Source organism: Orbicella franksi, chromosome 15, assembly GCF_964199315.1.
Source record: "Orbicella franksi chromosome 15, jaOrbFran1.1, whole genome shotgun sequence".
Lineage (NCBI taxonomy): Eukaryota > Metazoa > Cnidaria > Anthozoa > Scleractinia > Merulinidae > Orbicella > Orbicella franksi.
Window position 1 is genome coordinate 9,784,212 of NC_138159.1, and position 25,324 is coordinate 9,809,535.

General features: G+C 38.8%; 1 protein-coding gene across 2 annotated transcripts; it reads right to left on the reverse strand.

Moving 5' to 3' along the window:
* Window positions 1-11,832: 11,832 nt before the first annotated feature.
* LOC145470442 (beta-2 adrenergic receptor-like) lies at window positions 11,833-24,283 on the reverse strand. Of its 2 annotated transcripts, XM_081454251.1 has the most exons (4): window positions 23,706-24,283; window positions 16,018-16,982; window positions 13,038-13,254; window positions 11,833-12,150 (listed from the first exon to the last, which is right to left on the reverse strand). In XM_081454251.1, exons 2-4 carry the CDS (start codon window positions 16,891-16,893, stop codon window positions 11,867-11,869), a joined length of 1,377 nt encoding a protein of 458 aa, XP_081310377.1. In that variant the 5' UTR covers window positions 16,894-16,982; window positions 23,706-24,283; the 3' UTR covers window positions 11,833-11,866. The 2 variants fall into 2 exon arrangements, with proteins under 2 accessions (XP_081310377.1, XP_081310376.1); XM_081454250.1 differs by lacking the exon at window positions 23,706-24,283 and having other exon boundaries at window positions 16,018-17,017.
* Between the last annotated feature and the right edge of the window lie 1,041 nt (window positions 24,284-25,324).

Below are 25,324 nucleotides of genomic sequence, written 5' to 3' on the forward strand. Positions count from 1 at the left end.
TAATCTCAAAGAGAGCTGTTATGGCACCATAAAAAAACTTTAATCAGTGCTACATTCATTATCCTTTCTTCAAAGTTTTAGTTGATAGTTACATATGATATAGGTTACAAGTTTGCCCCCATGTCTCTGAAAAAATTATCAACAACAAGATATTTTTGTATTATATTCTAGTCAGCTACAGATTTTGGGGGTCCTAGAAAATGTCGAGTTATTTGGGCTTACGATAGTCTTCAGTGAACAACACGTGTTTACTTCAAGACGCCATCTTTAATAACCAACAAGCATCTCGCACGTAACTAACTTGAACAATACTTCATGTAAGCTAACACAACATCTCCCCCCATTGTTCAAGAGTATCTAGGGAACGAACTGAGCATAAGAAGACTGACAAACAATATGGAATCTTATAACACAGCGTCATCTCAAACTAAACCTAGATTCTCTCTAACTTTCAGCGATGGTTTTATAATTCTCTTAGGCCTAGTAGCAAGAATGGGTGTTACAGGGGGGTATTTGAATGTCTCCCTTTGTAACGGGAATGTCCTTCCGCATTAACGTTTTCTGAAATCCATTCCTAAGGTACAAGGTCGTTCACGGACTCTGAAAAATCCACGACTCCCCAAGGAACAAGAGTTCCACGAAAACGGCATCAACAACGTACAGTCTGGGGACCAAACAACCGCGCATGGGCAAGCTCAAGGCACCTCTGAAGTGCAGCCTGGTCGTGCGATAGAAGGCTCAGATGACATCACAGATGGTGTCATTGTTGATTTTCGTAGTGATGGAGACAGTACATTCAATAGTGAAGTCACAAACAAAGAAGAGGCTGACAGTTCTTTGTCAAATGATTTGTTACTCTAAGATAAGACTAGAATTGTTAACTGGACTTTTTCAGTATAGCGTTATATCTTTATACATGGACGACTTTGGCTTAATTAATGTTCGACTGTAAATAGTCGTTGTTTTAGACAGTAGAGCGAAGCGCGAGCCAGTGGAATTCAGATTGCCTCTACTTTCTAGACTATGTTTGTTTAAAAAATGCTAAGCAAAATTTCCTCGACCTACTCTGGACATTTTCGTTCGGACTAAGACTAGGTATCAGTTAAGCGTTGCAGAACGCCTGGTGTCAATTGGTTATTTGAGAAATCGAAAGTGGCTAGCGTGGCCTGTACTCTTATCGGCAACGATACGCGTCATCACAGTGGTCAAAATGTTGTGGACTCACGAGGCTCACAAATTTTGGAGGAAAACAGCAAATTTTGCAGGAACCTCAGTGACCAATCACAAACACGGACTTAATTTTCAACTGACATCATCATTTCACCAGAAGAAGAGATGGGCTCCTGATGTAAGGTAACTCCCTTTTCTTCCTTGCCGATGTGCGCTCATGTAGACCGGAACTGACCTGCTTCGCGGGAAAAGAAGCCTAAAAATAGATCGCTCTGTAAAAATGCCATAACATAGGCTTAGTATGTTAATTGCACGCTCTTAGTGATGGGCTCCTGCTTCATACCATTTCTGATTCTGTGTTGTCGCCCTGTATTTTCACTCATTTATTCATTGATTCATTGATTCATTGATTCATTGATTCATTGATTCATTGATTCATTGATTCATTGATTCATTGATTCATTCAATCTGTGTATTTGCCTTTTTACTTAATATACAGTATTTATAAATATTTTAATGTGAGGCGAAGTGACCTCTAGAAACCATCAGGCTTTTAGTTGAGGCCACCTCGTACGTAACAATACGATTACATAAATAGTGCAACAGTGTGCGGCTTTGCCAGCTCAGTAATTATTTTACTAAAACCTCTAGCGGTGTTTTCTTAAAATTGGGAAAACTTGACAATGAAGTGATCGATGATTGTAACAGGAAGAGAATTCCAGATCTTTTGACCTCGGTAAAGAATTGTGAATTTTTTTTGGATTACTCCGGCAATGATGCACGCGATAATTATTGGCTGTTCTGGTGCTATAGCCATGAATTTGACAGTTTGTAAAAAAACAAGTTGAAAAACAATGGAGGCAACAGGTTGTAATGATAATAGTACATAAATTTAGCTATTTGAAACGTGTTGATTTGATAAATGTCTAAAATTCCTAATTTGGAGAATAAAGGAGCAGAATGGGCTCTATAATCTGAATTGGTAATAGCTCGCACAGCCCGTTTTTGCAAACAATAAATTCTATTTAAGTTAGTTACGTATGTAGACGACCATGTAGAGTTACAATAGGTGATATAAGGATAAATTAGCGAGTAGTAGAGGGTGAGTTTAGTTTTTGAGGATAGATAGAAGCGGGACCTGAATAACATTCCAATTGATTTGGAGATTTGTTTACATAAATAGCTGATATGATCTTTCCAAGTAAGGTGCTCGTTAATATATACCCCAAGAAATTTAGTAGCGTTGGTTTGCGTTAAAAGTTGGCCACCAAGGGAGAAAAATTGTGGTAAAATTTCTTCTACCAAGGTTCGAAAATGAGATAAGACGTTTTCTTTACATTCACCAATAATTTTTCAAAACGTAGCCAAACTTCAATATTTTTTAGTTCGTTACTTAGTACAGATTCTAAGGTATTAGGGTTGGAGTGAGAATAAACAATCTAGTATCGTCAGCAAAGAGCAGCAGCTCTATCAATTCTGAAGCATTTGGGAGATCGTTTATATAACGTATGAAAAATAACGGGCCAAAGTCCTGGCAAATTTTGCAAAGTCCTGTATACAAGAAGGGGTTGATCGAACGCGGCATGTCACTAAATATGTTCAGTATATGTTAATAATGTGTTGTAGGAGAAGACGAAAGGTAAGGAAGTTAATCCTCCATGTAAGCCTCATATTCCCAAGGTAAACCCTCTCAAATTATTATTAGACGTGGTATCCAGGTCTCCCGTGGTTAATGTTTCCACGCGCGTCACGTGGATGTTTTCGTGGAGACTGAAAATACAAGTGAGGCCACCTGAGTTGCTTTCGTGGCTGAATTTGCGTCACAGGGTCTGCTATATCAAGATCCACCTGGGATTTCAGAAACTGCGAGTCACGTAAAAATCATAGTATCTTGAGAGGAATTACCTTGTGAAGAAGGCCTATAAGGCAAATTAACTCTTTTACAGGATCCATCTTCTCTTGCGTGTTGAGATTTTATGAGCAACTTTCAGACGTCCTAGAATGCTATACATTCAATGTATATTGGATAGTTTAGGCAATAAAGTAAAAACCGTTAGAGTAAATAAATGAAAGTAACGGCTCATAGATATTCTTTTCAATTCTTTTGCCTTTGTTTCTCGACCTGAGTAGCACATATAAGGCTGAATAAGAAAACTGACGGAAATATAGTGGACCCTGTTAACAAGACTACCTTTAACCCATAAACTTATTGCTGTATTAAAGGTACAGGGCTGTATTAAAGATACTATAAAAGGAGTTCTTAAAAAATAAGTGGCTAATAAAGATTGATTATGATTTACGTTCATCAAGGGAGCATATGCATTTACAAAAATTTCAAGAACATACGTTTGTTTTGAAGACTAGAGAGACTACTAGACTACAGAATCGCTTTGGTATTAGGAACACTGCTCTTAATTGGTTTCATTCGTATCTTCACTCACGCGAACAGTTTGTTTCTGTCAATGGAATTGAATCGTCAAAGAAGAATTTACCCTACGGGGTACCACAGGGTTCTGTACTGGGACCCTTGTTGTATTCCCTTTATACAAGTCCGCTGGGTGACATAGCCAGAAAGCATAGCATACCGTTTCATCTCTATGCAGATGACACACAGTTGTACTTGTCGTTTACGTCCAATTGCCCTAATCATCTATCAAGCTCAAAGATGGCAGTAGAATTATGTGTTAAGGACATTGGGGACTGGATGCTGCGCAACAAACTTAAGTTAAATCGGGATAAGACTGAACTTTTGGTTATTAGTTCTAAATATCGTCCACGACCACCCCTCGACTATATACGAGTTGGTGATGAAGTAATCAAGTCTAGTAAACAGGCCAGGAATTTAGGAGTTGAATTCGATCAATGTTTGGATTTCAAAGAACACGTTAAAATAACCTGCAAGAGCGCATTTTTCCGCATTCGTAGTATAGCTAAAATTAGGCGATACCTATCCCAGAGTACTACTGAGACCATTGTTCACGCTTACATAACATCGCGTTTGGACTATTGTAACGCCCTACTGTACGGTCTCCCAAAGTATCTGATTAATAGACTTCAGCTTGTACAGAACTCAGCAGCTCGCCTTGTTACCTTGACTAGAAGGCAGGAACACATCACACCAATACTAAGGAGCTTACATTGGTTGCCAGTTCATTTTAGGATTATTTTCAAAATATTGTTGTTAACTTACAAAGCTCTGAATGGACTGGCCCCTGATTACATTAGAGACCTACTGCGATTTAACATTTCTGGTCGGACACTAAGATCTTCAAACAATAGGTTGCTTGATGAGCCTAGAGCAAATCTTAAAACGTATGGTGAAAGGGCTTTTTCCGTGGCGGCACCAAGGCTCTGGAATAAACTACCCCTCCAGATCAGACTTTCATCATCAGAGGCAGTTTTTAAGGCTAATCTTAAGACTTATCTTTTTAAGCGTGCATTTGATTTGTAGTTTTTACTTTTTATTTGTAGCCTAATTGTATTATATAGCGTATTTAATTCTTAGGATTTTAACTTTTAGGATTTAGGATTTTAGGTTTTTAAAGAATTAGGATTTTAATTTTAAAGTATTGTAAAGCGCCATGGACAATTAGTGGAAAATGGCGCTATATAAATGTATATTTATTTATTTTATTTTTAGTTAATGGTTGGTGAGAAAATAAGTATTTATTACTCGTGTAAAGGGTCTAAATTGAGCGATATACTTCTAAATTACATTTTACATAGAAGTTATCTGCATATGGTATTACTTAGTTTCCCTTGTTTCGTTGTTATTTCAACTACTTCAATGGAACGTTTTGGAAAACGCGCCACAACCGTCGCTGTCAGGCAATCAAGTTCTCATGCAAACAAGGTTTTTGCAAAGAGTGTTGCAATGCTCCGCTGACAATGGTTTTGAATAAACAACTTCGACCTTTCGGTTTACAGTCTACACTACTTTAATCAGTTTATACTGCATCCTTTTCTTGTTCACACTAAAAAGCTTACTAAATATTCACAACAAATGTACAAATATCTCTCTGCGCTACACCTTAATGAAGCGAAAGCTGGCTGGCCACAAAGAACCTTTCAGACAAAGAATTACAGTCTTTCCTAGCCGAGGAGACAGAACTCTAGCTATTTCGCGACAGAAACATTTCACAATTCAAGATCAACAAAGACTGAGTCCCGGTATTTGCCCAGTTTCCGACACTGCCGTAACTCGAATCAGTCACAGTACTAGTCTTTCTCAATAATTTCCGCGTGACTTTATTATTGCAACGTGGATATTTACTCGAACTGATGTGTGAAAAAATAGGAATTTTCCATGCAGTTTTGTAAAAGTCTGAGCCGGAAAACTGTATCTTTTCTATCTTTCAAAACACTAGTATCTTGTATTTCTTTTGCATCGTCAAATTAAGGAGGACAATGCCAAAGCAATACGTCCCGGTCTATTTATTGGTATACTCTTGATATGGTCAAATTGGTGACATGACAAGATGCAAAAGTGATTCACTAACCTTCCATCTCCTTTGTATATGGAGAAATCAATGTGCCACAACTTGACTGGTGAAAGGCAAGTAGACCAATAATAATTGGGAATCGAAACAACAATAAGGTGTTCGTTTGCCCAGTAAATTGCCATCACTACTGTGTCCGATGGAATTGTTACGTGAACCACATAAATTTGTGCAGAAAGTCTCCTTCTGCGCTAAACACGTACACCTCAGTTAATTCGCCCAAGCTGATGCGAGAAGATTCAGCAGCTAAACGAGAATATAACAGGACGAGCTGCAGCTTCAGGGTCAGCCGAAGTAAGCTTACGATCCTCAGCTTCAGCTCAAGCAGAAGCAGTATCCCTCGCCAAAGAGCTCTCCAACTTACAACTGATCGACTTGGACGAGTCAAGCAAATAATTGATATGTGACGCAAAAGAAAGATTCAAGGAAGCTCGGAGCAAAGCAAGAGATGCCTTCAGCGACGAAGCGTTCGACACGTCTGATCGCATTCAGGCTATTTAACAATTAGACCCGTAGCCCTTGCGGGCTACGGGTCAATAGCCCATGAGGCGAAGCCGAATGGGCTATTGAACCGTGGCCCTTGAGGGCGAAGAGTCTAATTGTTTTAGTATCACCCAACTAGTCGGACAGAAAAGACAATAATAAAGTTAGCAAATGCAAGTTGAAGAAATATTTATTTGGGAAAAGCGTCATGCTACTCGAGGACTGTTACTAATAGACCTCTAGTAGCGTAGCCAATTAAAATGCAGGATTTGCATTAGTCCCCTAGTTGGGTGATACTAAGATGATTTAGAGTCATGGCAGCAATACCGGAGAAAGTGTACAATCCTGTGAGCGCAAAAACACCATGTAAAGTTTGCCTTGAAGAGTTGCACGCCCTGCCAGCTGTTAAATAGAGCTTTAACATCGCCTTAGCGGAAGGATGGATGTCTTGGTTCGGGAAAGATCACCGAAATGCGATTATTGCTACTGTTTGTGACATAAATCACGCCATCTTTAATATCACGATGTTGGACCAGAGAATGTGCATCCATTGCGAGACCCAAGAATTGCTGAAATTAATCTGCAGAAGTCAAAATACATTGGTTGCTACGCTATGCAATGATGGCTTGGAGTGGACATTTTAAAATCAGTGTCAGGCATCTGCACTAACACGAAAGGCCAGTTCATTGTAGGAGCCAAGCTAGATAAAAACTTAAAAGTATTTGACTGTGATGGCAACTTCCTGTACTTGCCCTCTGTAACCTTGGGTGATAGTAGAATTTGTAATGTGGCTACTGACCAAACTGATAACATTTACGTGCTCTGTTAAAAAGATCCAGGTGAATACCAGGTGCGTATTTTTGACAAGGACAACAACATGCATGGTTGTGTTGGCTTTGATGCCTTTGCTCCTTATCGTATTTCTATAGTGGAGGCTAAGTCTAAATCCCAGTCTGAAAAGGTTTTTGTGTTAGGATGGTGTAAGACTAATCTTTTCCAGTCTGTGGTGAAAGTTTTTGAAATTTCTGATTCCTATCTGCAAGGCGAGGGATTTGCCTGGAACGTTCCCTGTGATGATGTCATGCTGATCAGAAGCATAAAACACGCATCCTCGATGAGCTCTAAACCTGAGCCTGCGATATAGTCACGTGACACTGGTCAGCAGATAGCTTGTTGTGATAGCTGTCAATGAACAACAGCGTGGACGCCCAAAATCAAAGATGTAGCTATGGTAATGGTGCTACTCTCTTAGTTTTCAAGGTATTGGCGTGCGAACGGACGGACGTACGTACGCACGTACGAACAGTCACGTGACAACCGAAATTTTTCAGATCGATGGGTTACCAAATTTTCTAAGGTATGGGGCTCCGCTATAACAATGAATAGACAGGGACGTATTGCTTTGGCACTGTGCTCCTCTGGCGATGTGAAAAAGACAAGGTACTAGTGATTTGAAAGATAGAAAAGATACAGTTTTCCGGCTCACACCTTTACAAAACTGCATGGAAAATTCCTTCTTTTTCTCATATCAGTTCGAACAGGAGCCATAATCGGGGACGGAGACCGTAAGTCTCGGGATTCGCGCGCACCTATGATATGGGACAATTTTTCTATTTTTAGAACAAATTGTGCCATCCTGACGTCATATATCCGCGCGGATTCACGCACATGTCGGGGCTCTCGCGTGGATGTTGTCACGTTGCGTGATCAAATGGTGAGAGTTGAGAGATTCTGTTGCGTATTTTTCACAGCGATGGCAGGGAATAAGGCAGGGAATACGAACCAGGGCGCTTATATGTAATTTTATGCTCTGAGCTAACGGAAAAGGTGGGTTTTTCAGGGTCGAAAACAAGACTTCAATCTCGCGCTGGGAATGAATAATAAGATCTGCTCACGCTAGTTGTAAGCTTACGCGTATGTTTTTGCGTTTCTTCTGACTTAAGAATATAACAAGAAAACTCTCTACTCTGGTATCGAGTTAATTTGTGAGTTTCTCAGACAATGGTTCATCATAACAAAAACCTGTTTTGATGGTTTCTTATTGTTTCTGCTTGTTTGGCGAGTTTGCAAAAGTTTTTGAAAGGAAAGTCTGACGCGTACAATTAGCTCATTTGCATAGTGCAGCTCGTGCACTTTCAAGTCCGAGTCGGTGTTTTCAATTGTCAACAAATCTTGACAAAGATTTCTTTCGTTATCTTTTGTGCTGAGATGCTGTAACAAATTTCACGAACGCAAAAAAAGGCTCCTAACATGATGTGTGTTTCTTCAACATAAGCATAGTGAAGTTTTACACTGCGAAAATGAAAATAGACAAGGAGTTTTGATAACTCGATCAACAAAATCGAAATCGTTATTCCAAGTTGATTAAAGAAAGCGTCATCGTAACTTTGCTGATTATTTCTGCTTTATTCACACATTTTCAGCTTAGCTTTTAATATGTTCTCAAACATTTATCAATCTTAAACATATTTAAAAACTATAGAGTTATTGTTTGAGTTCGATGTACGTTTTCACACGAAAGTGCGGCGGAAGTACAATTTGTCATGTTTACTGACTGTACAAAACACGCATCGGCGGGCGCTCTCATTCATCGACAACAGATAATTCAGTGGATTTTTAACACGAATAAAACTGAGCAGTATCTACGGACGTAAAGTTATTGGGCCTTGATGAAACATCAAGCGTTGCTTACAATTCAAGCGAAACTCAAACTAGCAATTATTTTGTTTTACGTTTCGGTCGCGATAGACTGACAAATTCCTCGCAAGCGTGTGGCAAGAGGAGCTGGGAAACTATGAAGACCTGAAGCTCTGCTATATCTAAATATATCCAGCTAGTTTTTTGCTGTGTAATGGAAAAGCTGTTAACCTTCAACATATGTGAAATTTAAAGTGGAGTAATGTACAGCTCATGTAAAAGAAGCATCCGTCGGAACACAACTTGGTCAGCGATATATAAAAGCTTACAGCGGAACATACCTAAATTCGACACTGTCTTACTTCACTCAAACTGGAGCAGCTTACGACGAAAATACTTAAGCAAAATTCCAACAGACGTAAACGCGTTGAGTTGTGGGCCAAAAACATGAAAAATTTCGGGAATTTCGGACGCCATTTCCCCCGCGCGACATCTGCAAAAATCCTCGCAGCATGTACGCGCTTGTACCGCAGGCGATGGCGCAATTTGTTCTAAAAACAGAATTATTGTCCCATATCATGGGGACAACCCCAGTACTAGAAATGGCCCGCGCTTACGGTCTCCGTCCCCGATTATGGCTCCTGAACGTTCGAATTAATATCGACGTTGTAATAATAAAGTCACGTGGAAATTATTGAGAAACACTAGTACTGAGTGTGACTGATTCGAGTTACTCAGTGTCGGAAACTGGACAAACACCAGGACTCTTGGTTGATCTTGAATTGTGAAATGTTTCTGTCCCGAAATACCTAGAGTTCTGTATCCTTGGCTACGAAAGATTGTAATAATTCTTTGTCTGAAAGGTTTTCTTGCAGCCAATCAGCATTCGTTTTATTGAGGTGTAGCGCAGAGAGATATTTGTACATTTGTTGTGAGAGTATTAGTAAGCTTTTTAGTCTGAACAAGAGAAGGATGCAGTATAAACAGATTAAAGTAGTGTAAACTAAACCAAAAGGTCGAAGTTGTTTATTCAAAACCATTGTCAGCGGAGCGTTGCAACACTCTTTGCAAGAACCTTGTTTGCATGAGAACTTGATTGCCTGATAGCGACGGTTGTGACTCGTTTTCCAAAACGTTCCATTGAAGTAGTTGAAATAACAACGAAACAACGAAACTAAGTAATACTATATGAAGAATAGCTTCTATGTAAAATGTAATTTAGAAGTATATCGTTCTATTTAGACCCTGTACGAGGTAATAAATGCACATTTTCTCACCGGTCTTTTACTAGTCCCCAAAACAAACGTATGTTCTTGATGTTTTTGTAAATTGCATATGCTCCCTTGATAAACGTAAATCATATGTCAATCTTTATTAGTCACTCATTTTATTATTTTAAGAACCCCTTTAGTATCTTTAATACAACAATAGGTTTATGGGTTAAAGGTAGCCTTGTTAACAGGGTCCGCTATATTTCCGTCCGTTTTCTTATTCAGCTTTATTGCTGCTACTCAGGTCGAGAGACAAAAGCAAAAGATTGAAAAGAAGATCTATGAGCCGTTACTTTCATTTATTTACTCTAACGGTCTTTTACTTTATTGCCTAATCTATCCAATTTACATTGAATGTATAGCATTCTAGGACGTCTGAAAGTTGCTCATAAAATCTCAACACGCAAGAGAAGATGAATCCTGTAAGAGAGCTAATTTGGCTTATAGGCCTTCGTCACAAGGTAATTCCTCTCAAGATATTTTTAGGTGACTCGCAGTATCGGAAATCCCAGGTGAATCTTGATATAGCAGGCCTTGTGACGCAAATTTAGCTCACGAAAACAGCCCAGGCGGCCTTACTTGTATTTTCAGTCTCCACGAAAACATCCACGTCACGCACGTGGAAACATTAACCAAGGGAGACCTGGATACCACGTCTAATAATAATTTGAGAGGGTTTACCTTGGGAAAATAAGGCTTATATGAAGGATTAACTTCCCTACCTTTCGTCTTCTTTTACAGCACATTATTAAAATATACTGAACGTATGTAGTGACATGCCGCGTTCGATCAACCCCCTCTTGTAAACAGGACTTTGCCAAGTACAGGGCGACAACACAGAATCAGACATGGTATGAAGCAGGAACCCATCACTAGGAGCGTGCAACTCCCATACTAAGCCTTTGTCACGGCATTTTTTTTTTTAATTTTAATATATATATATTTTTTATTTATCCATTTATTTGTTCACATACAGAATAACATACAAAAAAGCTACATAATTACTTACATTAAAATACCTAAAACAGGTTTAACAACAAACGATAAAACTAGTGGTAACAATAAATAAAAATAAATAAATAAATAAAAAGGAGACTCCTCTGCCCGGTTTTTAGTTTTTTAAATATTATTATCCAATAACTACGTACTTGATATAGTAATTTTATTAACAACAATTACTAATAATTAATAATTAATCATAGATACAATTACGGCATTGTCACGGCATTTTTACAGAGCGGTCTATTTTTAGGCTTCTTTTCCCGCGAAGTAGGTCAGTTCCGGTCTACATGAGCGCGCATCGGCAAGGAAGAAAATGGCTCAGGAGCCCATCTCTTCTTTCTGGTGAAATTATGATGTCAGTTAAAAATTAAGGCCGTGTTTGTGATTGGTCACTGAGGTTCCTGCAAAATTTGTTGTGGACACTCGGTCGCGCCTCGTGAGTCCACAACACTTTGACCACTGTGATGACGCGTATCGTTGCCGCTAAGAGTACAGACCACGCTAAACCGCATTCGATTTGTCAAATAACCAAGTGATACCAGGCATTCTGAAACGCTCAACTGATACCTAGTCTTAGTCCGAACGGAAATGACGTCCAGAGTAGGCGGAGGAAATTTTGCTTAGCATTTTTTAAACAAACGTAGTCTTGAAAGTAGAGGCAATCTGAATTCCACTGACTCGCGCTTCGCTCTACTGTCTAAAACAACGACTATTTACAGTCGAACATTAATTAAGCCAAAGTCATCCATGTATAAGAATATAACGCTATACTGAAAAATTCCAGTTAACAATTCTAGTCTTATCTTAGAGTAACAAATCATTTGACAAGAAAGAACTGTTTGCCTCTTCTTTGTTTGTGACTTCACTATTGAATGTACTGTCTCTCTCACTACGAAAATCAACAAAGACACCATCTGTGATGTCATCTGAGCCTTCTATCACACGACTAGGTTGCACTTCAGAGGTGCCTTGAGCTTGCCCATGCGCGGTTGTTTGGTCCCCAGACCGTACGTTGTTGATGCCGTTTTCGTGGAACTCTTGTTCCTTGGGGAGTGGTGGATTTGTCAGAGTCCGTGAACGACTTGTACCTTAGGAATGGATTTCAGAAAACGTTAATGTCATCAGCATCACATTAAACATAAAATAGAGCGCAAGCTTTGCAGGTGGCTGAAATGAACGTCATTCCTGAACAAAATTTAGTACCCAAGCGAAAGACCGACTCTTCATAGCAATGTGCTTTTTTGTTACATGTAAGAAGTGCCAGCTGCTAGTAGAAAGGAAAGACTGAAAAATAAATGAAACCTTTTAGGGGCACAAAAAGGAGCAGTTTCTTGAAGCAGTTTCTTTAACCAGCAACAGATTGCTGGTTAAATTTTGGTTCTGTGCGTAAAAACGAACGAAGGCCGATCTTTCCCAGTACGGTTCGTTAGTAATTCATTATCTCGCGCTCGCCGGCTTTCGAAAACCAAAAAAATACACGGCTCTTAATCGCTTCCATGAAAACGGTCCGTATGGTAAAATCCAGACCAAGAAAAAACCAATCAGATCGCTCAGATTTATCTCAAGACGGCTTTGCCATGTAGTAAAGCTGATTACGTGACATTAACTGTTGACTTGAAACCAATAAATACCATACACACGTACGTTGAAGAGGCTTCGTCTCCGTTTGGATAACGGGTTCCCACTACACAATATTATGTGCGGTAAGATTTTTAAAAGCTAAGTATCAAAACGGAGGAAGGATTTTTGCAAACACTAGCTCGCAGGCACAGCAAAAATCAAGAACCCAACTCACGCCAATGTTGGGTGTCTGGAGAGTGACATGTTAATTGCAGTTTCCGCATTAATTTAAAAAAAAGGAGAAAAAGGCAAGGGTTTTAATCCCTTTTGACCTTAGCTTTGACAATGAATAATAACTTCTCTGAGCAGGCAGTTACAAGACACATCCATACTTAGTTGAATAAAGTCAGCTCACTTTTGGTTGAAAATGAAATGCTCCAAGATCTTGGTTTCTCCTTACAAACCCCACACGCTGCTCCAAACACACGCTTGTAGGCCCACCAATAGCGCATGCTCATTTTGCCGTAGATGATAGGGTTTGCCAGGGCGTAGATAAGAGACACCATTCCTGTGAGAAGCACGACAAGCTTGCTAGACCTCCGGTCTGTTGCCAAGGTTACGATGTTGCTGATCTAAAAAGAGAGGCTGTTAGAACAGAGCATCATGTTTATGGTGGGGAAGGTTGTGGGGGTTTTAAGGAGCATTTTTTTCCAACTTTGAATCGCGCAAATTGTCCTTGGTTTGCTCCATGCATTTTATCTTTGTTGCCGCTCTGTTCTTTTTTCCATGCAGGTGTTTTGGTTATTACCAGGAACCCATGCCCCGGAGCCTCCATACGTCCTTTAGCCTAGAAATAACCCTTTCCCGTATTATTCTACTTTTAGAACTGTAATTAGCACAGGGGTCTCTTAGTTTCCCGCGGAATATCTTGTTTCTGCAAATGACAAAAGCAAAATAGCGGCCAAAGGGGATCCCAGTCTTTGTTGGAACAAAGAATGGCCTTAGATCGGGTGTCATCGAGTGCTAACAAGGGGTCGTGTGAAAACTCCCACTAAGCTGTTTCTAAAAAAAGAAAGGAACGGTAAAGGGTTAATTCAGTCCCCCGGCCAATCAAGAATGTAGTAATGGTCCATCTGTACCCACAAAGGCAAAAATCTACTGATGACTTGATTAAATTCGATCAAGTCCTTTAGTATTGCATTAAGGTCATTCCCCAGTATTGCATTGTACATCCTTACTGCACATAATTTATGGCGTCATTAGCGCGCGTTCGTGCACGCGCACATTGAAAACATGGCGGATTTGCCTTAATATTGATGTGAAGTTTATATGAAATAATTCATATATGAACTGCGGTAGTAGATGAAAGTGAAGAATGATCATCGCAGTTACTTTTCCAATTTAAGCAATTGGAAAGAAGAAGCCTGAAAAAATCAGGGCTTCAACGGGATTCGAACCCGTGACCTCCGCGATACCGGTGCGATGCTCTACCAACTGAGCTATGAAGCCACACATTGGGAGCGAGGTCAATTAATTGAGTTCATATCTTCGCGTGAGGAGTGAAATGATGTGAAGTTTAACTGCGATGATCATTCTTCACTTTCATCTACTACCGCAGTTCATATATGAATTATTTCATATACACTTCACATCATTTCACTCCTCACGGGAAGATATGAACTCAATTAATTGACCTCGCTGCCAATGTGTGGCTTCATAGCTCAGTTGGTAGAGCATCGCACCGGTATCGCGGAGGTCACGGGTTCGAATCCCGTTGAAGCCCTGATTTTTTTCAGGCTTCTTCTTTCCAATTGCTTAAATTGGAAAATTAACTGCGATGATCATTCTTCACTTTCCTTTTGCATTAATATTGGTGTTCTGTCAGTTGAAAAATAGCTATAGCTATATACCTAACGAGCTCGGCACCCCAAATTTTTTTCCAGTCATTTTAATCAACTAATCATTAGCTTTGAGTGAGAAAAGACTGATCTGATTTCTATGTTTGAAAATTGAATAAATAAGAAGAAAAGCAGCTGAACTGTAGTCTTTTCTATTTTGAAGTTTGATAGCCGTGGCAAGCAATTTGTTTCCAATATTTTAACAAAGATTCAGCTGTCTGTCAAAATCAAACTTAAAAAGTTTATTTGTGTCTGACAAGAGTATTGACTGTAGTTTGAAGCGTGTTTCATGAGTCTGGGCTCACAAAGAGTTTACAATGACTTCGATTGCGTTCTTGTAATAAGCATTAAATAACGCTAAAATGGGACAAATTCAATGCCTCACTGCTCCTTAACGAAAACGGGCAACCCCCTTTTTTATTTTATAATTTAAGTTCTCATATGATAAATATTCATTGGCCAAGGTTTGAAAAAAAATCTATGTGCAGTTTTATTTCAGGGGAATTAGCTTAAATCAGTGTAACTTTTTAAAATTTCTTGTAGAGGGCCTATTCTTTAAGCTCAGTTTTAAATGCTCAAAATTGTTGGGATGGGAGTTTCTAAGTTAATCTGAGATAATCTATTTGTTTCAGCACGAATCTAGTAGTCATTCAAAACTTTATCTAAATCCTTTTCACTGGCACTTTACCAGGAGGCCGCCAGTTTGTTAACGAGCGCACACTGCACAGAGAACAGCATTCGTGATAGAATGCTTTTAGATTTATACTAAAACTCAATAGAAACACGGAAATTTTTTTGGTATTTCATAGTTACGAAGAGTATAAAATTGCCATTTATAACTGTTTCAGTAAAAATGCTCGATGTATTCAAGTATACACGTTGGTTATACTGAAACATACACTGATCAATAAAATCCTCGATCTGAAGCTAAGAGCATTTCACCATTTGCCATAGAAACAACGTTGGTTTCAATTTCAAATTCGTTGCTAAAACCTCTTGTACTAACAGTTTATTCACGGAAGAGAGATTGTCTTGAACCGGAGCTATTTCAAACATTGCCCAATCTTTTTGTAACAACACAAAATTTCCACTAAAGTGCAGTCGTATCGTTTGTGCGGCTTTATAACTACATCTGATGGCGTGACAAGGGAACAGTGATTGCAACAAGTTTACTACAGACTGGAATAAAAAGTGATCAAGCTACTGCAGTTTTCAGTAAACTTGTTGTAAATCCCCTTTCCACTTGTGAAGCGATAAGGGCTTTATTCGAGCGCTGTTAAATTACCCAGGCCCTTCGGTTTCCTTGGTACACTTCTTTCCAAGCAACTTGAAGGCCCTGGAAACTAACTTCTCTTTCCTTTCGATGTTTTCAACGTTGAAACGCTTCGTCACAAGAGGAGATAAATGGTTCGCTTGCCTTATCACGCGTGGAAAATTAGCCTTACTAATTATTGGTTGAGTCCTAGCAATTCTCTTTACTCGCACCGATAAACTCACCAACATGGGCAGCCAGCTGATATAGTAGAGAAAAACAACAACAGCCATCATACGCGACAGTCTTTGAATCTCCCTGACACCTGAGGGGTTGCTTTTCCGTCTTTCCTTTGGCTTCTCGCACCCGGGCACCTCGGGACTCGACCCGCGAGTCGCGTCTGTTCCAGCGCTCTTGTTTTTAATGTCCATTCTTGTCTGCCGTTGAATAAACTTTGTACTTGAAGATTTAATTGCAAAGTAACAAACTAACACTGATGTTAGTAAGAGAAACGACACGGTTAGAATAAGTACTGAGTACGTGTTACCCAAGTCTGTCAAATGATAAAGACATTTGCCATCTTTATAACCCGATTTTCCGACTCCCATAAACGGCAAGCTTGCGAACAAAATAGCGCCGACCCAAGTGAATACAACAAGTTTCTTTACTCTTGAAGTTGTGATGGTTGTATGATATTTGAACGGCTTTAAGATCATAAACGCTCGATCGATTGCCATAAGTGTCACAGTTCCCGCGGAAGCAAAGCGAAGTGAATGCACTACCACAATATACAAGCCGCAGTTGAACGCTGTCCATTTCTGCAGAAGGAAATAATTCATGAAAATGACAATTTGAAGAGCGAAAGCTCCCCCGACGAAGTCAGCCGTTGACAGTGAAAGAAGAAGAACATCTGTGATCAACCAATGTTTTTGGAACTTCAATGAAACGAGAACTAAAAGATTTCCTAGGGCTACTGCCAGAATGCCTGCTTCGAGGATTAAACCAATTGCAAGTGGACTCAAGGAAGTTACTTCTTCATTATCACTCGTTTCTCTTGAAGTAAAAGCTATTGTTGAAACATTCGCTCTTTCGCCGGTCACGGTTGTGGTTGTGGAAACCATTTCAGTTCACATACGTCAGATGTCGAAAAAAGCTTTGAATCTTCTTCCAGCGGTTCTCGCAACAAAATAATGGCCAGTTTCCCTCGATTCTGTTGATGAAATCAAGGTGATAATTCAGTTTTAAACAAAAGCAATCAATTACGCTTCATTGACGAGTTCATATTGTTAAATAAATTCCTTGTCAAGAGTGCTCGAAAGCTTTCATTGAGACTAACTTCCAGTCGTGTGATAATAGTTTTAACTGTGCACGAAAGTCAATTAACACATTGGTAGAGAGATGCTCCAAAGTATAAAAATTGTTTGATAGAACACCAACTCGTCAGTGATCGCTGTTGTATTTTTACCAGAGCCAGGGCAACGCAAAAGTAGGCAGTAAAATGCCCCCTTTCGTCATCTGGTGAAAAACTAATGACACGAAAAAAAAAAAAAGAAAAAAAAAAGCGTATTGTCTGAGAAATATTGAATTTTCTGTGTTTTGTTTATATGCAATTGAATGAAGTTCTTTGCATCATACGTCCAATATTTACAATTCAATGAAAAGTTTTCGTCCCTTGAGGGCAAAATTCTTAATGTCTTCGATGGAATAACAGTTACTTCAGTCAAACATTCATCATAGTTAGCATTATGCAAACTCAATAGCAATTTTCTTTTGAAACATACGATGGTAAAGAAAGAGTTTTCGGTACAGGACAGCATCACAGAACGCAGATTACTTTGCTAATTGTATTTTACGGGTTGAATCAGCGTGACTTTTATTTTATTGTTTTAAATACAAATTCCGGAAACACCCGAATAATTATTTCTTGTCTCACGTCTGTTTTCTCTTTTATTAAAATCTTGAAAACAATATCAAAGCAATAGCATTACCTGCCGTGCGTAGATGGAGTCCGGATTAAAATACTATCCATTACCATGGTAACAATATTTAATGATTCCATATTTGACTCTAATTTTCTTTATTTATATATCAATATCAACTCCTCCATTATATGTGCGTGGGTTTTCTTTAGATAACAAATAAAGTACTTATACATATTCATGGTCGTAATTGCGTGAATTAAAGAAAAAAAAAAGTTGAATTCATGTTAATAGTGGTGACAAAACTCTACTCAGGGGAGTGGGACATGACTAATGCATAGATAGATATGTCGGTTAGGATATGAATTAAATTTCAAATGTCCGACTGTAAATATCAGATAAATATGGCTTCCGACAATATATAATAAGAGAAAAAAAAATCAAGCTTTATTCGAGCCACACGACTAGATAACGACATTTAGATGCTAGATGTGGAGTGGGGTGAAATTCAGAAGACACTGAGGAAGGGTATAAACTAACGAGAAGAACACTGTATCAAAAGCTTGGCTGAGCCGGCGTAAGGAGAGCAAATTACCACTCAGTGTCAAAACATACAACGCGGTATAAAAATTCTGCTCTTGAAAGTAAAAGGAAAATAAAGATCGACCTAAATATTTTGTTGATGCGTACCACCAAACTGTCCGTTTGTCCAGACCACCCTAGCCGATTTTCTTTGTAGCAGAAAATAATAGAACAACCGGCTTGAGGACCAATGTACTACTAAATGCACATGGTAATGACCTCAGATGAAACTCAAATCCAAATGTTTATGTCATTGTCCCGTTAAGCTTTCTACGTAGTAATCGGCCACGCTTAATGCAATGTTTCTATTTTTGGCTGATAAGATCTTTTACAGATTCTACTTAAGGTTACAGTATACCTTCAGATCGGCAATTTTCTTCAAATTTGGATTTTTGGTTCAAACTAATGGTCGAAGAGTAATCTCTAATTTCTGAAAACAAAATTGAAAAAAACCTAATATTGGCAGAGAAATGGATGTTTTACGTTATGGCCGGAAGTAAAAGTTCCCTCTTGATTGACAGCCCTATAACGTGTATGCAATCAACCGAGACTACCTTTCGCGGGAGTATTACCGATATGGATACCACGAATTGGCTGGCTACTCAGTTAATCAGCATTGTTAATCCAAGCATTTTTCGTATTAGATGCAATTCTGTTAAGTTATAAGTAAACATGGACGACGGAAAACTCCGTTTACCAGTTCGAAAAAGCGAAGAATGAATGAAAATACATCAATGAGTGAAGAAGCGAAAGTTGGCCTCGCGGGTGAAGCGACGGACGTATCAAGCGGGCAAAAAGATCGAGTCAAGAGAAGAGAAAGGTTGTGCAAAATTTGGGAACTCGACAGCGATAACAGCGATGTTTACAGTGACTCTTTTGTTGAGATCGATACCGATGAATCGTCTAACTCATCGAGATCCACTGGAATATTATCCATGCACATTTGCTCTGCCGCGCTTTCTTTTGTTTGTTCTCGTCGCCCAGCTACTCTAGCGTTCGTATCCTTTTTCGTCTTCCCCATTTTGCCAAACCAGCTTCAAGAAAAACCCAGCTGCAGAAAAATTATCTCTCCGCCTTGAGCGCATTGCGAAACGGCAAGGTTTTTTTGCAGATTCACGCGTAAATTTCACCGCGAGTTAATTGGTAGTAAATTTTCCAAGCGCTGATTGGCTCAGTGATCTGAGAACCCAGTTGAAGGCGTTTGTGGGCGGGGTTTGTTTGCGAAGCAAGATATTTTTCTTAGCGCTGTTTTCTCGAATAAGTTTTTTCGCTTGAAGCAGACACTTTACAGAGTTACAACTCAAACGGAATTTGTTTGTTTGCCCTCAAATTTGGACAGTAGCTAGATTAACATATAAAAAACAAAAACGTGTCTGCGAATTGTCTATTTCGAAATATTTTTTCTCCGAGAGCGATTTTTGTACGATCACTTCACATTTTTTAAATCCTATTTCGAAAATGTTCTGTAACTTTTTACTACAATTGAATATGGAAAAACGCAGACACGCTTTTTTAGCGCTTTTTGTCCTGAAACCGAGGAAAAATATAAATTTGGGAAAAACAAAATTCGCTTTCACTTGTAGCTTCCAAAAGGTGATTAGGACGCTTGCATTTAGTGGCCGTGAAAAAATTGGCAATTCATTTTATTTCAAAAGTTTTGGTATGGTTTGATAGCCAGCTCTATAAGCTTTAATTTGATATAGGGGCTTAGGTATCTACAGCTTAAACCGGACGCGCTGCATCGCTTGGACGCGAGACACCCTTGAAGGTATACGGTAACCTTAAAACAGCATCATCTCTATTTTTCGGTCCCTTGCATCATTGTGTTTCTTTTTTTCGCCTTGAACCCACTAGGGGTCTACTAGGGGCGACTAGTGGGTGGCACTGAAGACATCTCGCTTCCTGATACGGAAAACGCTATATGCTTCGGCTGTGTGGAAAACAGCTTGCAAAGATCGTATGAATTTATTTACATAGATTGCACCTGGCACTGAATTTTGAAATAAGAGCAAAATATGACAATTAGGAGACGAAATTCATCGAGTGTGATTCTCAGGCACCCGCCGCTCACACATGGAGTGTTGTACGAAATCATGATGAAGTCCAAGCGTCGAAAAATTGTTTTTGAAATTTGTGAAATAATACTTAAGATATCAGTATAACCCATTTGACCATCCGCGCGCAGTCCGCTCTAGCGTTCGTGGCTTTGACAAAAACCCATATAAACCGTATATTTACTGGAAGCTTAACAACTACAGATTATGACCTGACCTGTTTAAAACGGTAAAAATTTACCGTGTTTCGAAAATGTGAATATATTTACAAAGCTTCACGAACCCATAAATCAAGGTATACGCCCGCTAAATTTAGGTCGGAGAAAACGATTAACATGGCATCCGTTTCTTCACACATTCACCTCAAAAACCGTGTCTCAGATTTTTGGCACATGCGTTTGTTATTATTTTACAAGAGGATAAAGTTAGAAAAGGGAAAAAAATAGGACTGCCCGCGAAAAAAAGGCATAAATTTTTAATGAAAAGAGTAATCAGAATTCGCAGACACGGTTTTGTCGGCGATCGTTCTGACAACATTCTCTCCGAATTTCAGCCAATTTGGTCCAGGGGCTGCCGACCTGGAACTCGAAATGCACGTACAACTCGCCTATTTTTTACTTTCGAGAAACAGAGAAAAAATAAAATTCGGCGGCATCCAAGTGTTATGAGATTATCACACCAAGGGAGACACCGCAGAGGAATCAACTTTCTGTATAACAATAGGACTGTGACAGTTAACATGGAACAGGTACACATTTCCGCGACGGCGCGCGGTAAATTATTCACCAGTGAATAAACCGCTTTTTCATCTGTGAAGTCAGAATTCCAAAGTTAGTAAACGTAAATTATCTTTTGATTTACCATATTAGCGTTCGAAATTTTACGTATCGGTTGACTAATCTTCAAAATTATGACCATGTCACTGTTAACATGCCGAAGGCCCGTAGAAGGTTCCCGAGAAAATGCAAGCGCACAAAGGGAAATGTTGGAGAGGACGTCGTAAACGGGACTACATCGACTGATGTTGATGCAAAGGCAAAGATACTGGAAGAAATGACAATAGCTGGGTAAGAAAAAAAAAAAATGTTGCACTGCTGATTCTAATTTTGTACAATCGAACTGCCTTTCAATTTCGTCCACTTCTCTTCGTCAATCTCCTCTGCTTCGACAGTTTCTTGCAACAGTATTTTAGCGCGGCTTGCGCTCAATTCGGCTTGCTCGCTGTCTTCGTGATCGCGATCGTTGTCGCGTTCATCCAGCAATTTTTCTTGATTGTAAAACGAACCCTTTGCCGCTTTCCGCTAATTTAGCGGCCCACTCTTTGTTGAAAGTGTTTTTCGCCTTCTTTGGCCTTCCTTTAGCCGATGAAAACGGGCAAGATCGCTCTGTCTTCTTCGAAGACATCCGTCACTGATTATGGCGCGCAAATCGCGTGTCAACTCAGCATGATCTTGATGTCATGTGACTTCTTGCCTCGATAATTAATTCATTTGACAGAACTTGTCAACTCTCAATTAAGTAATTAATATGCAAAACAATCTTTCTCGCGCAATAAGTAGCGGCAGATATAAGATTTTTTCGTGGAGTTTTTTTTTATCTTGAAGATTACTTTAAGATTTATCCAACCGCTTAAAAAAGTAAAATTATGCAAAATTGCAAATTTTCCCCTTACTGATACCTTAAACGAATTTAAAAACCTGCTAATTGCACCATGAGCCCCCTTAATGCTTTGCTAAATGCATTTAGCAATGTTTATCTCAAAGCAGTCTTTTTGTCTGCGAGTATTTCCTCAAAAGTAGAATAAGTGAATTCTAAACGGTAAAATCGAAGCCCGAGGTCGAAGATTTTTCTCTAATATCGAGAAACAACGAAGACGAGGCTTCTTCATTTTTCGAGGTTTTGTTTCACCTTTTAAGGTTCTTGAAGTTCATCTTTAAACTAAGTAAGAGAATTTAATGGCCCTATACGGTACTCCCAAGCAACTAAAGGAAAAAAGAAAACTTTTAAAAACTAAAAGCTCTTATGAGGACGCAAAGCTTATAACTATCAGGAGAGTAGTTTTTATTTACATTTGCTGATCAACTGTTGTCATTATTTCTATTCCTTTTTGGGTTTGTTTGTTTGTTGCTTTTTCTTATTTTATTTTTCCTTCTCCTCTTGTCGTCTTTTTATTTTATATATTTCATGTCTGCTTCAAAACGATTTCAGGCCTAATTACATGGTATTTTAAACAGTTTGCCTCCTAAGTTTGCCACACAAATGGAAAAAAAATATAATTGAGTCGATAATAAGGGGAAATTGGTAATTTGAAACATGAAGAGACAGATGCAAAGCAATATGAATATGTATGCACATATATATTTTTAAATTAAAAAAATGAAAGTAAATAAATATCAAAAAGCAATTCCTGTGCTAGAGAGCTTTTAACCAGAATCTCTTAACAACGCAAAACTCTATAGGAAATAGCTTTGAAGATGAATTTTACACTGAAAAAAAGCAGTTAACGTCATCGGCTTGCAGCATAGGCAAGTCCACAAGCTTTAAAAAAGATGGAGTGTTTTTCCTAATTTGGCGCCCAAAACACTAATATCAATGGACTTTTATTTCATTTCTGAAGCGAAGTCATTTCGTCTTAAAAAGCACTGTTAAAAAAAGCGGGCAGAAACAGAATTTATGAATTCTATCAGGAAGTACTTCCGGAGAAAAACTCATAAATAAACAAAACGAGAACTCGGGTAAACATGATCTTAAGTTACCAAAGCGGAAGATAAACTTTTTTCTGATCTGACTTAGCGGGCGGCTTGAAACTCTTGTGTACACAGCCAATGGTGCAATATTTTAAACACTTAACGACCAAAAAATATAAGATAATACTAAAATTTTGACGACTTTCGATGTTTTTAATACAAACCTCTTTCATTAAATATTAACTAATTTTCAGTCAAACCTTGCAGCATATTCTTTAATCTTTGAGGATATGAAAGTACATATCAGTGAAAACTTTATCTTGAAAAATGGCTTTCAGTGGGTTGTAAATTTGACTAAAGAAATTCATGCTTGTGAGCAGTGAAAACACAAACAGCTGACTTGAAATTTGACAAGAATAATCGAAATTCTCCTTTGTTCCCGTAGAGGTTTCTCACGAACATACTCTCTCACGTCTTGTGCATGACTGTTGTGAGATCAGTTAAGTCGCTCATTATAAATAGCAAGAGAGTCATATGCGCTCACCCGACCTTTCGAAACATGTACCACAACTGAAATCTAATTCTTACGAAGAAAACCGTTTTCGATAGCTTCTGTTTATAAACACAATCCTTTTTTAAATATAGATTATTGATTTTTGTTATACAAGCAAAAATATTAATAGGTCCTCACCTATAGTTCTCTGTGACTTTAATGAATTGTGATCCTTCCTGCAGATGGAAGAGAGCTCATTGTGAAGTCTTGATAGAGGTATGACCCAGCAGTCTTTAGACAATTGGTTTTCTTAGCCGCCTAAACATCGAAACGCCTAACAATGGAAACACTGAATTGCATGTCAGTGTTAATTAAAAAACAGAAGGCAAGATTGCTAAAACGCATTGATGCTTTCTAATGTATTCTCTCCCACCTGTCATGTTGTTAGAGGGCTCTCCTCTTTGAATTATTAATTGATCAACACGAAATTATCTAGTCATTTAAAGCTGTTATTTCTTCGCTTGGCGTTTTAACGAATAGTTGTTTCTGCCACAAATGTTTTTTCTTTACACTTTTTTTACAGTGTGACTACTCGAAGCAAAGCCACCCTAACAGATTCCTTGCAAATTAATCATTTTACTCCGAGTGTTGAAACAATAAAAATTGTCACAAATAGACTTCTTTGCTTGGGCGGTTTGTTTTCCATTACAGATCACGTGATATTCTCTAGAGAATTTCTCTTTATTGATCTAAAATTTTACAATAACCGTCTAATTTCTCGCGCGCTGATTGGCTCATTTTTATCAATAACAGTACAGATGGATAAAATTTTAATTTATGCAAGCTTTCAAGTTCAACTTTTAGCTGTCAAACTGTCAACTTTTTAACCAATGAGATTGTATGGACTTTTTTAAGTAGCCAATCAAAAAGCGAGAAAAGCTATTGACAATGTTCATGTAATTTTGAATAAAATTCACATATCTTTGTATACGGCAAGTTTATGGCGTCTTTTCCCCTCGTTTATTCCTGGCATTTGACCATTTTGGGAGTTTGCTACTGTAAAAAACAAATTGACGCCCCTTTTTTATGCGTCTGTCCTCTTATTGATGATAAATTGCGTCATAAAATTGTCAAAGCTTACTGCGGAGCCACTCGCCTGCGGCTCGTGGTTCCACAGCCACTTTGACAATGTTATGACGCAATTCATCATCAATAAGGGGACAGACGCATAAAAAATTGACTTTAGTTTGTTAAATTATCCATTCATATTCACGCGACCTGCACGTGACGACTAGAAAATTTTTAAACAAGAATCTCAAGGGTGTCATCACATGGTCTGAGGCCACGCCCACACTACGCCAGGTTTCACTCTAAAAACGTATCAAATGTTTACTGTCCACAATACGCTGGAGGAATTTAAAAACGGAGGTTTCACTCTGAAAACTCATTTTTTTGTTTTCTTGTCCACACCACGCCGGAGGAATTTAAAAACGCAACAATCAGCGGTCATTTTGTATTTGTGTTTGGTTAAACTGACTCCGGCAGGGGAATATCATGATTATCGTGACGTCATCGTTTTCGAAAAGCCTCGTTTTCAAAATGTTTTCCGTTCACACTAAAATACAAAGCCAACGTTTTCAATCTTCCTGTTTGAAGAGCGTTTTCGAAAAGCTCCGATTTCGTGACGGATTAGTGTGGACGGAAGGCCCAACCGGAGAAATAAAGCTGTGTTTTCAAATTCATCCAGCGTATTGTGGACGTGGCCTGGAATGGGGCAATCTCGTTCCCAGGCTCTTCTTCTCTGCCTCCCTTGTCGT

Excerpts from the sequence above, each read along its gene's own strand:
- LOC145470442 (XM_081454251.1), bottom strand. The coding sequence starts at position 16,893 with ATGGTTTCCACAACCACAACCGTGACCGGCGAAAGAGCGAATGTTTCA. Across the intron at positions 13,255-16,017 it reads TCAGCTGGCTGCCCATGTTG|ATCAGCAACATCGTAACCTT; the intron begins GTGAGTTTATCG and ends CTCTCTTTTTAG. Across the intron at positions 12,151-13,037 it reads CATTTCATTTTCAACCAAAA|GTACAAGTCGTTCACGGACT; the intron begins GTGAGCTGACTT and ends TCCATTCCTAAG.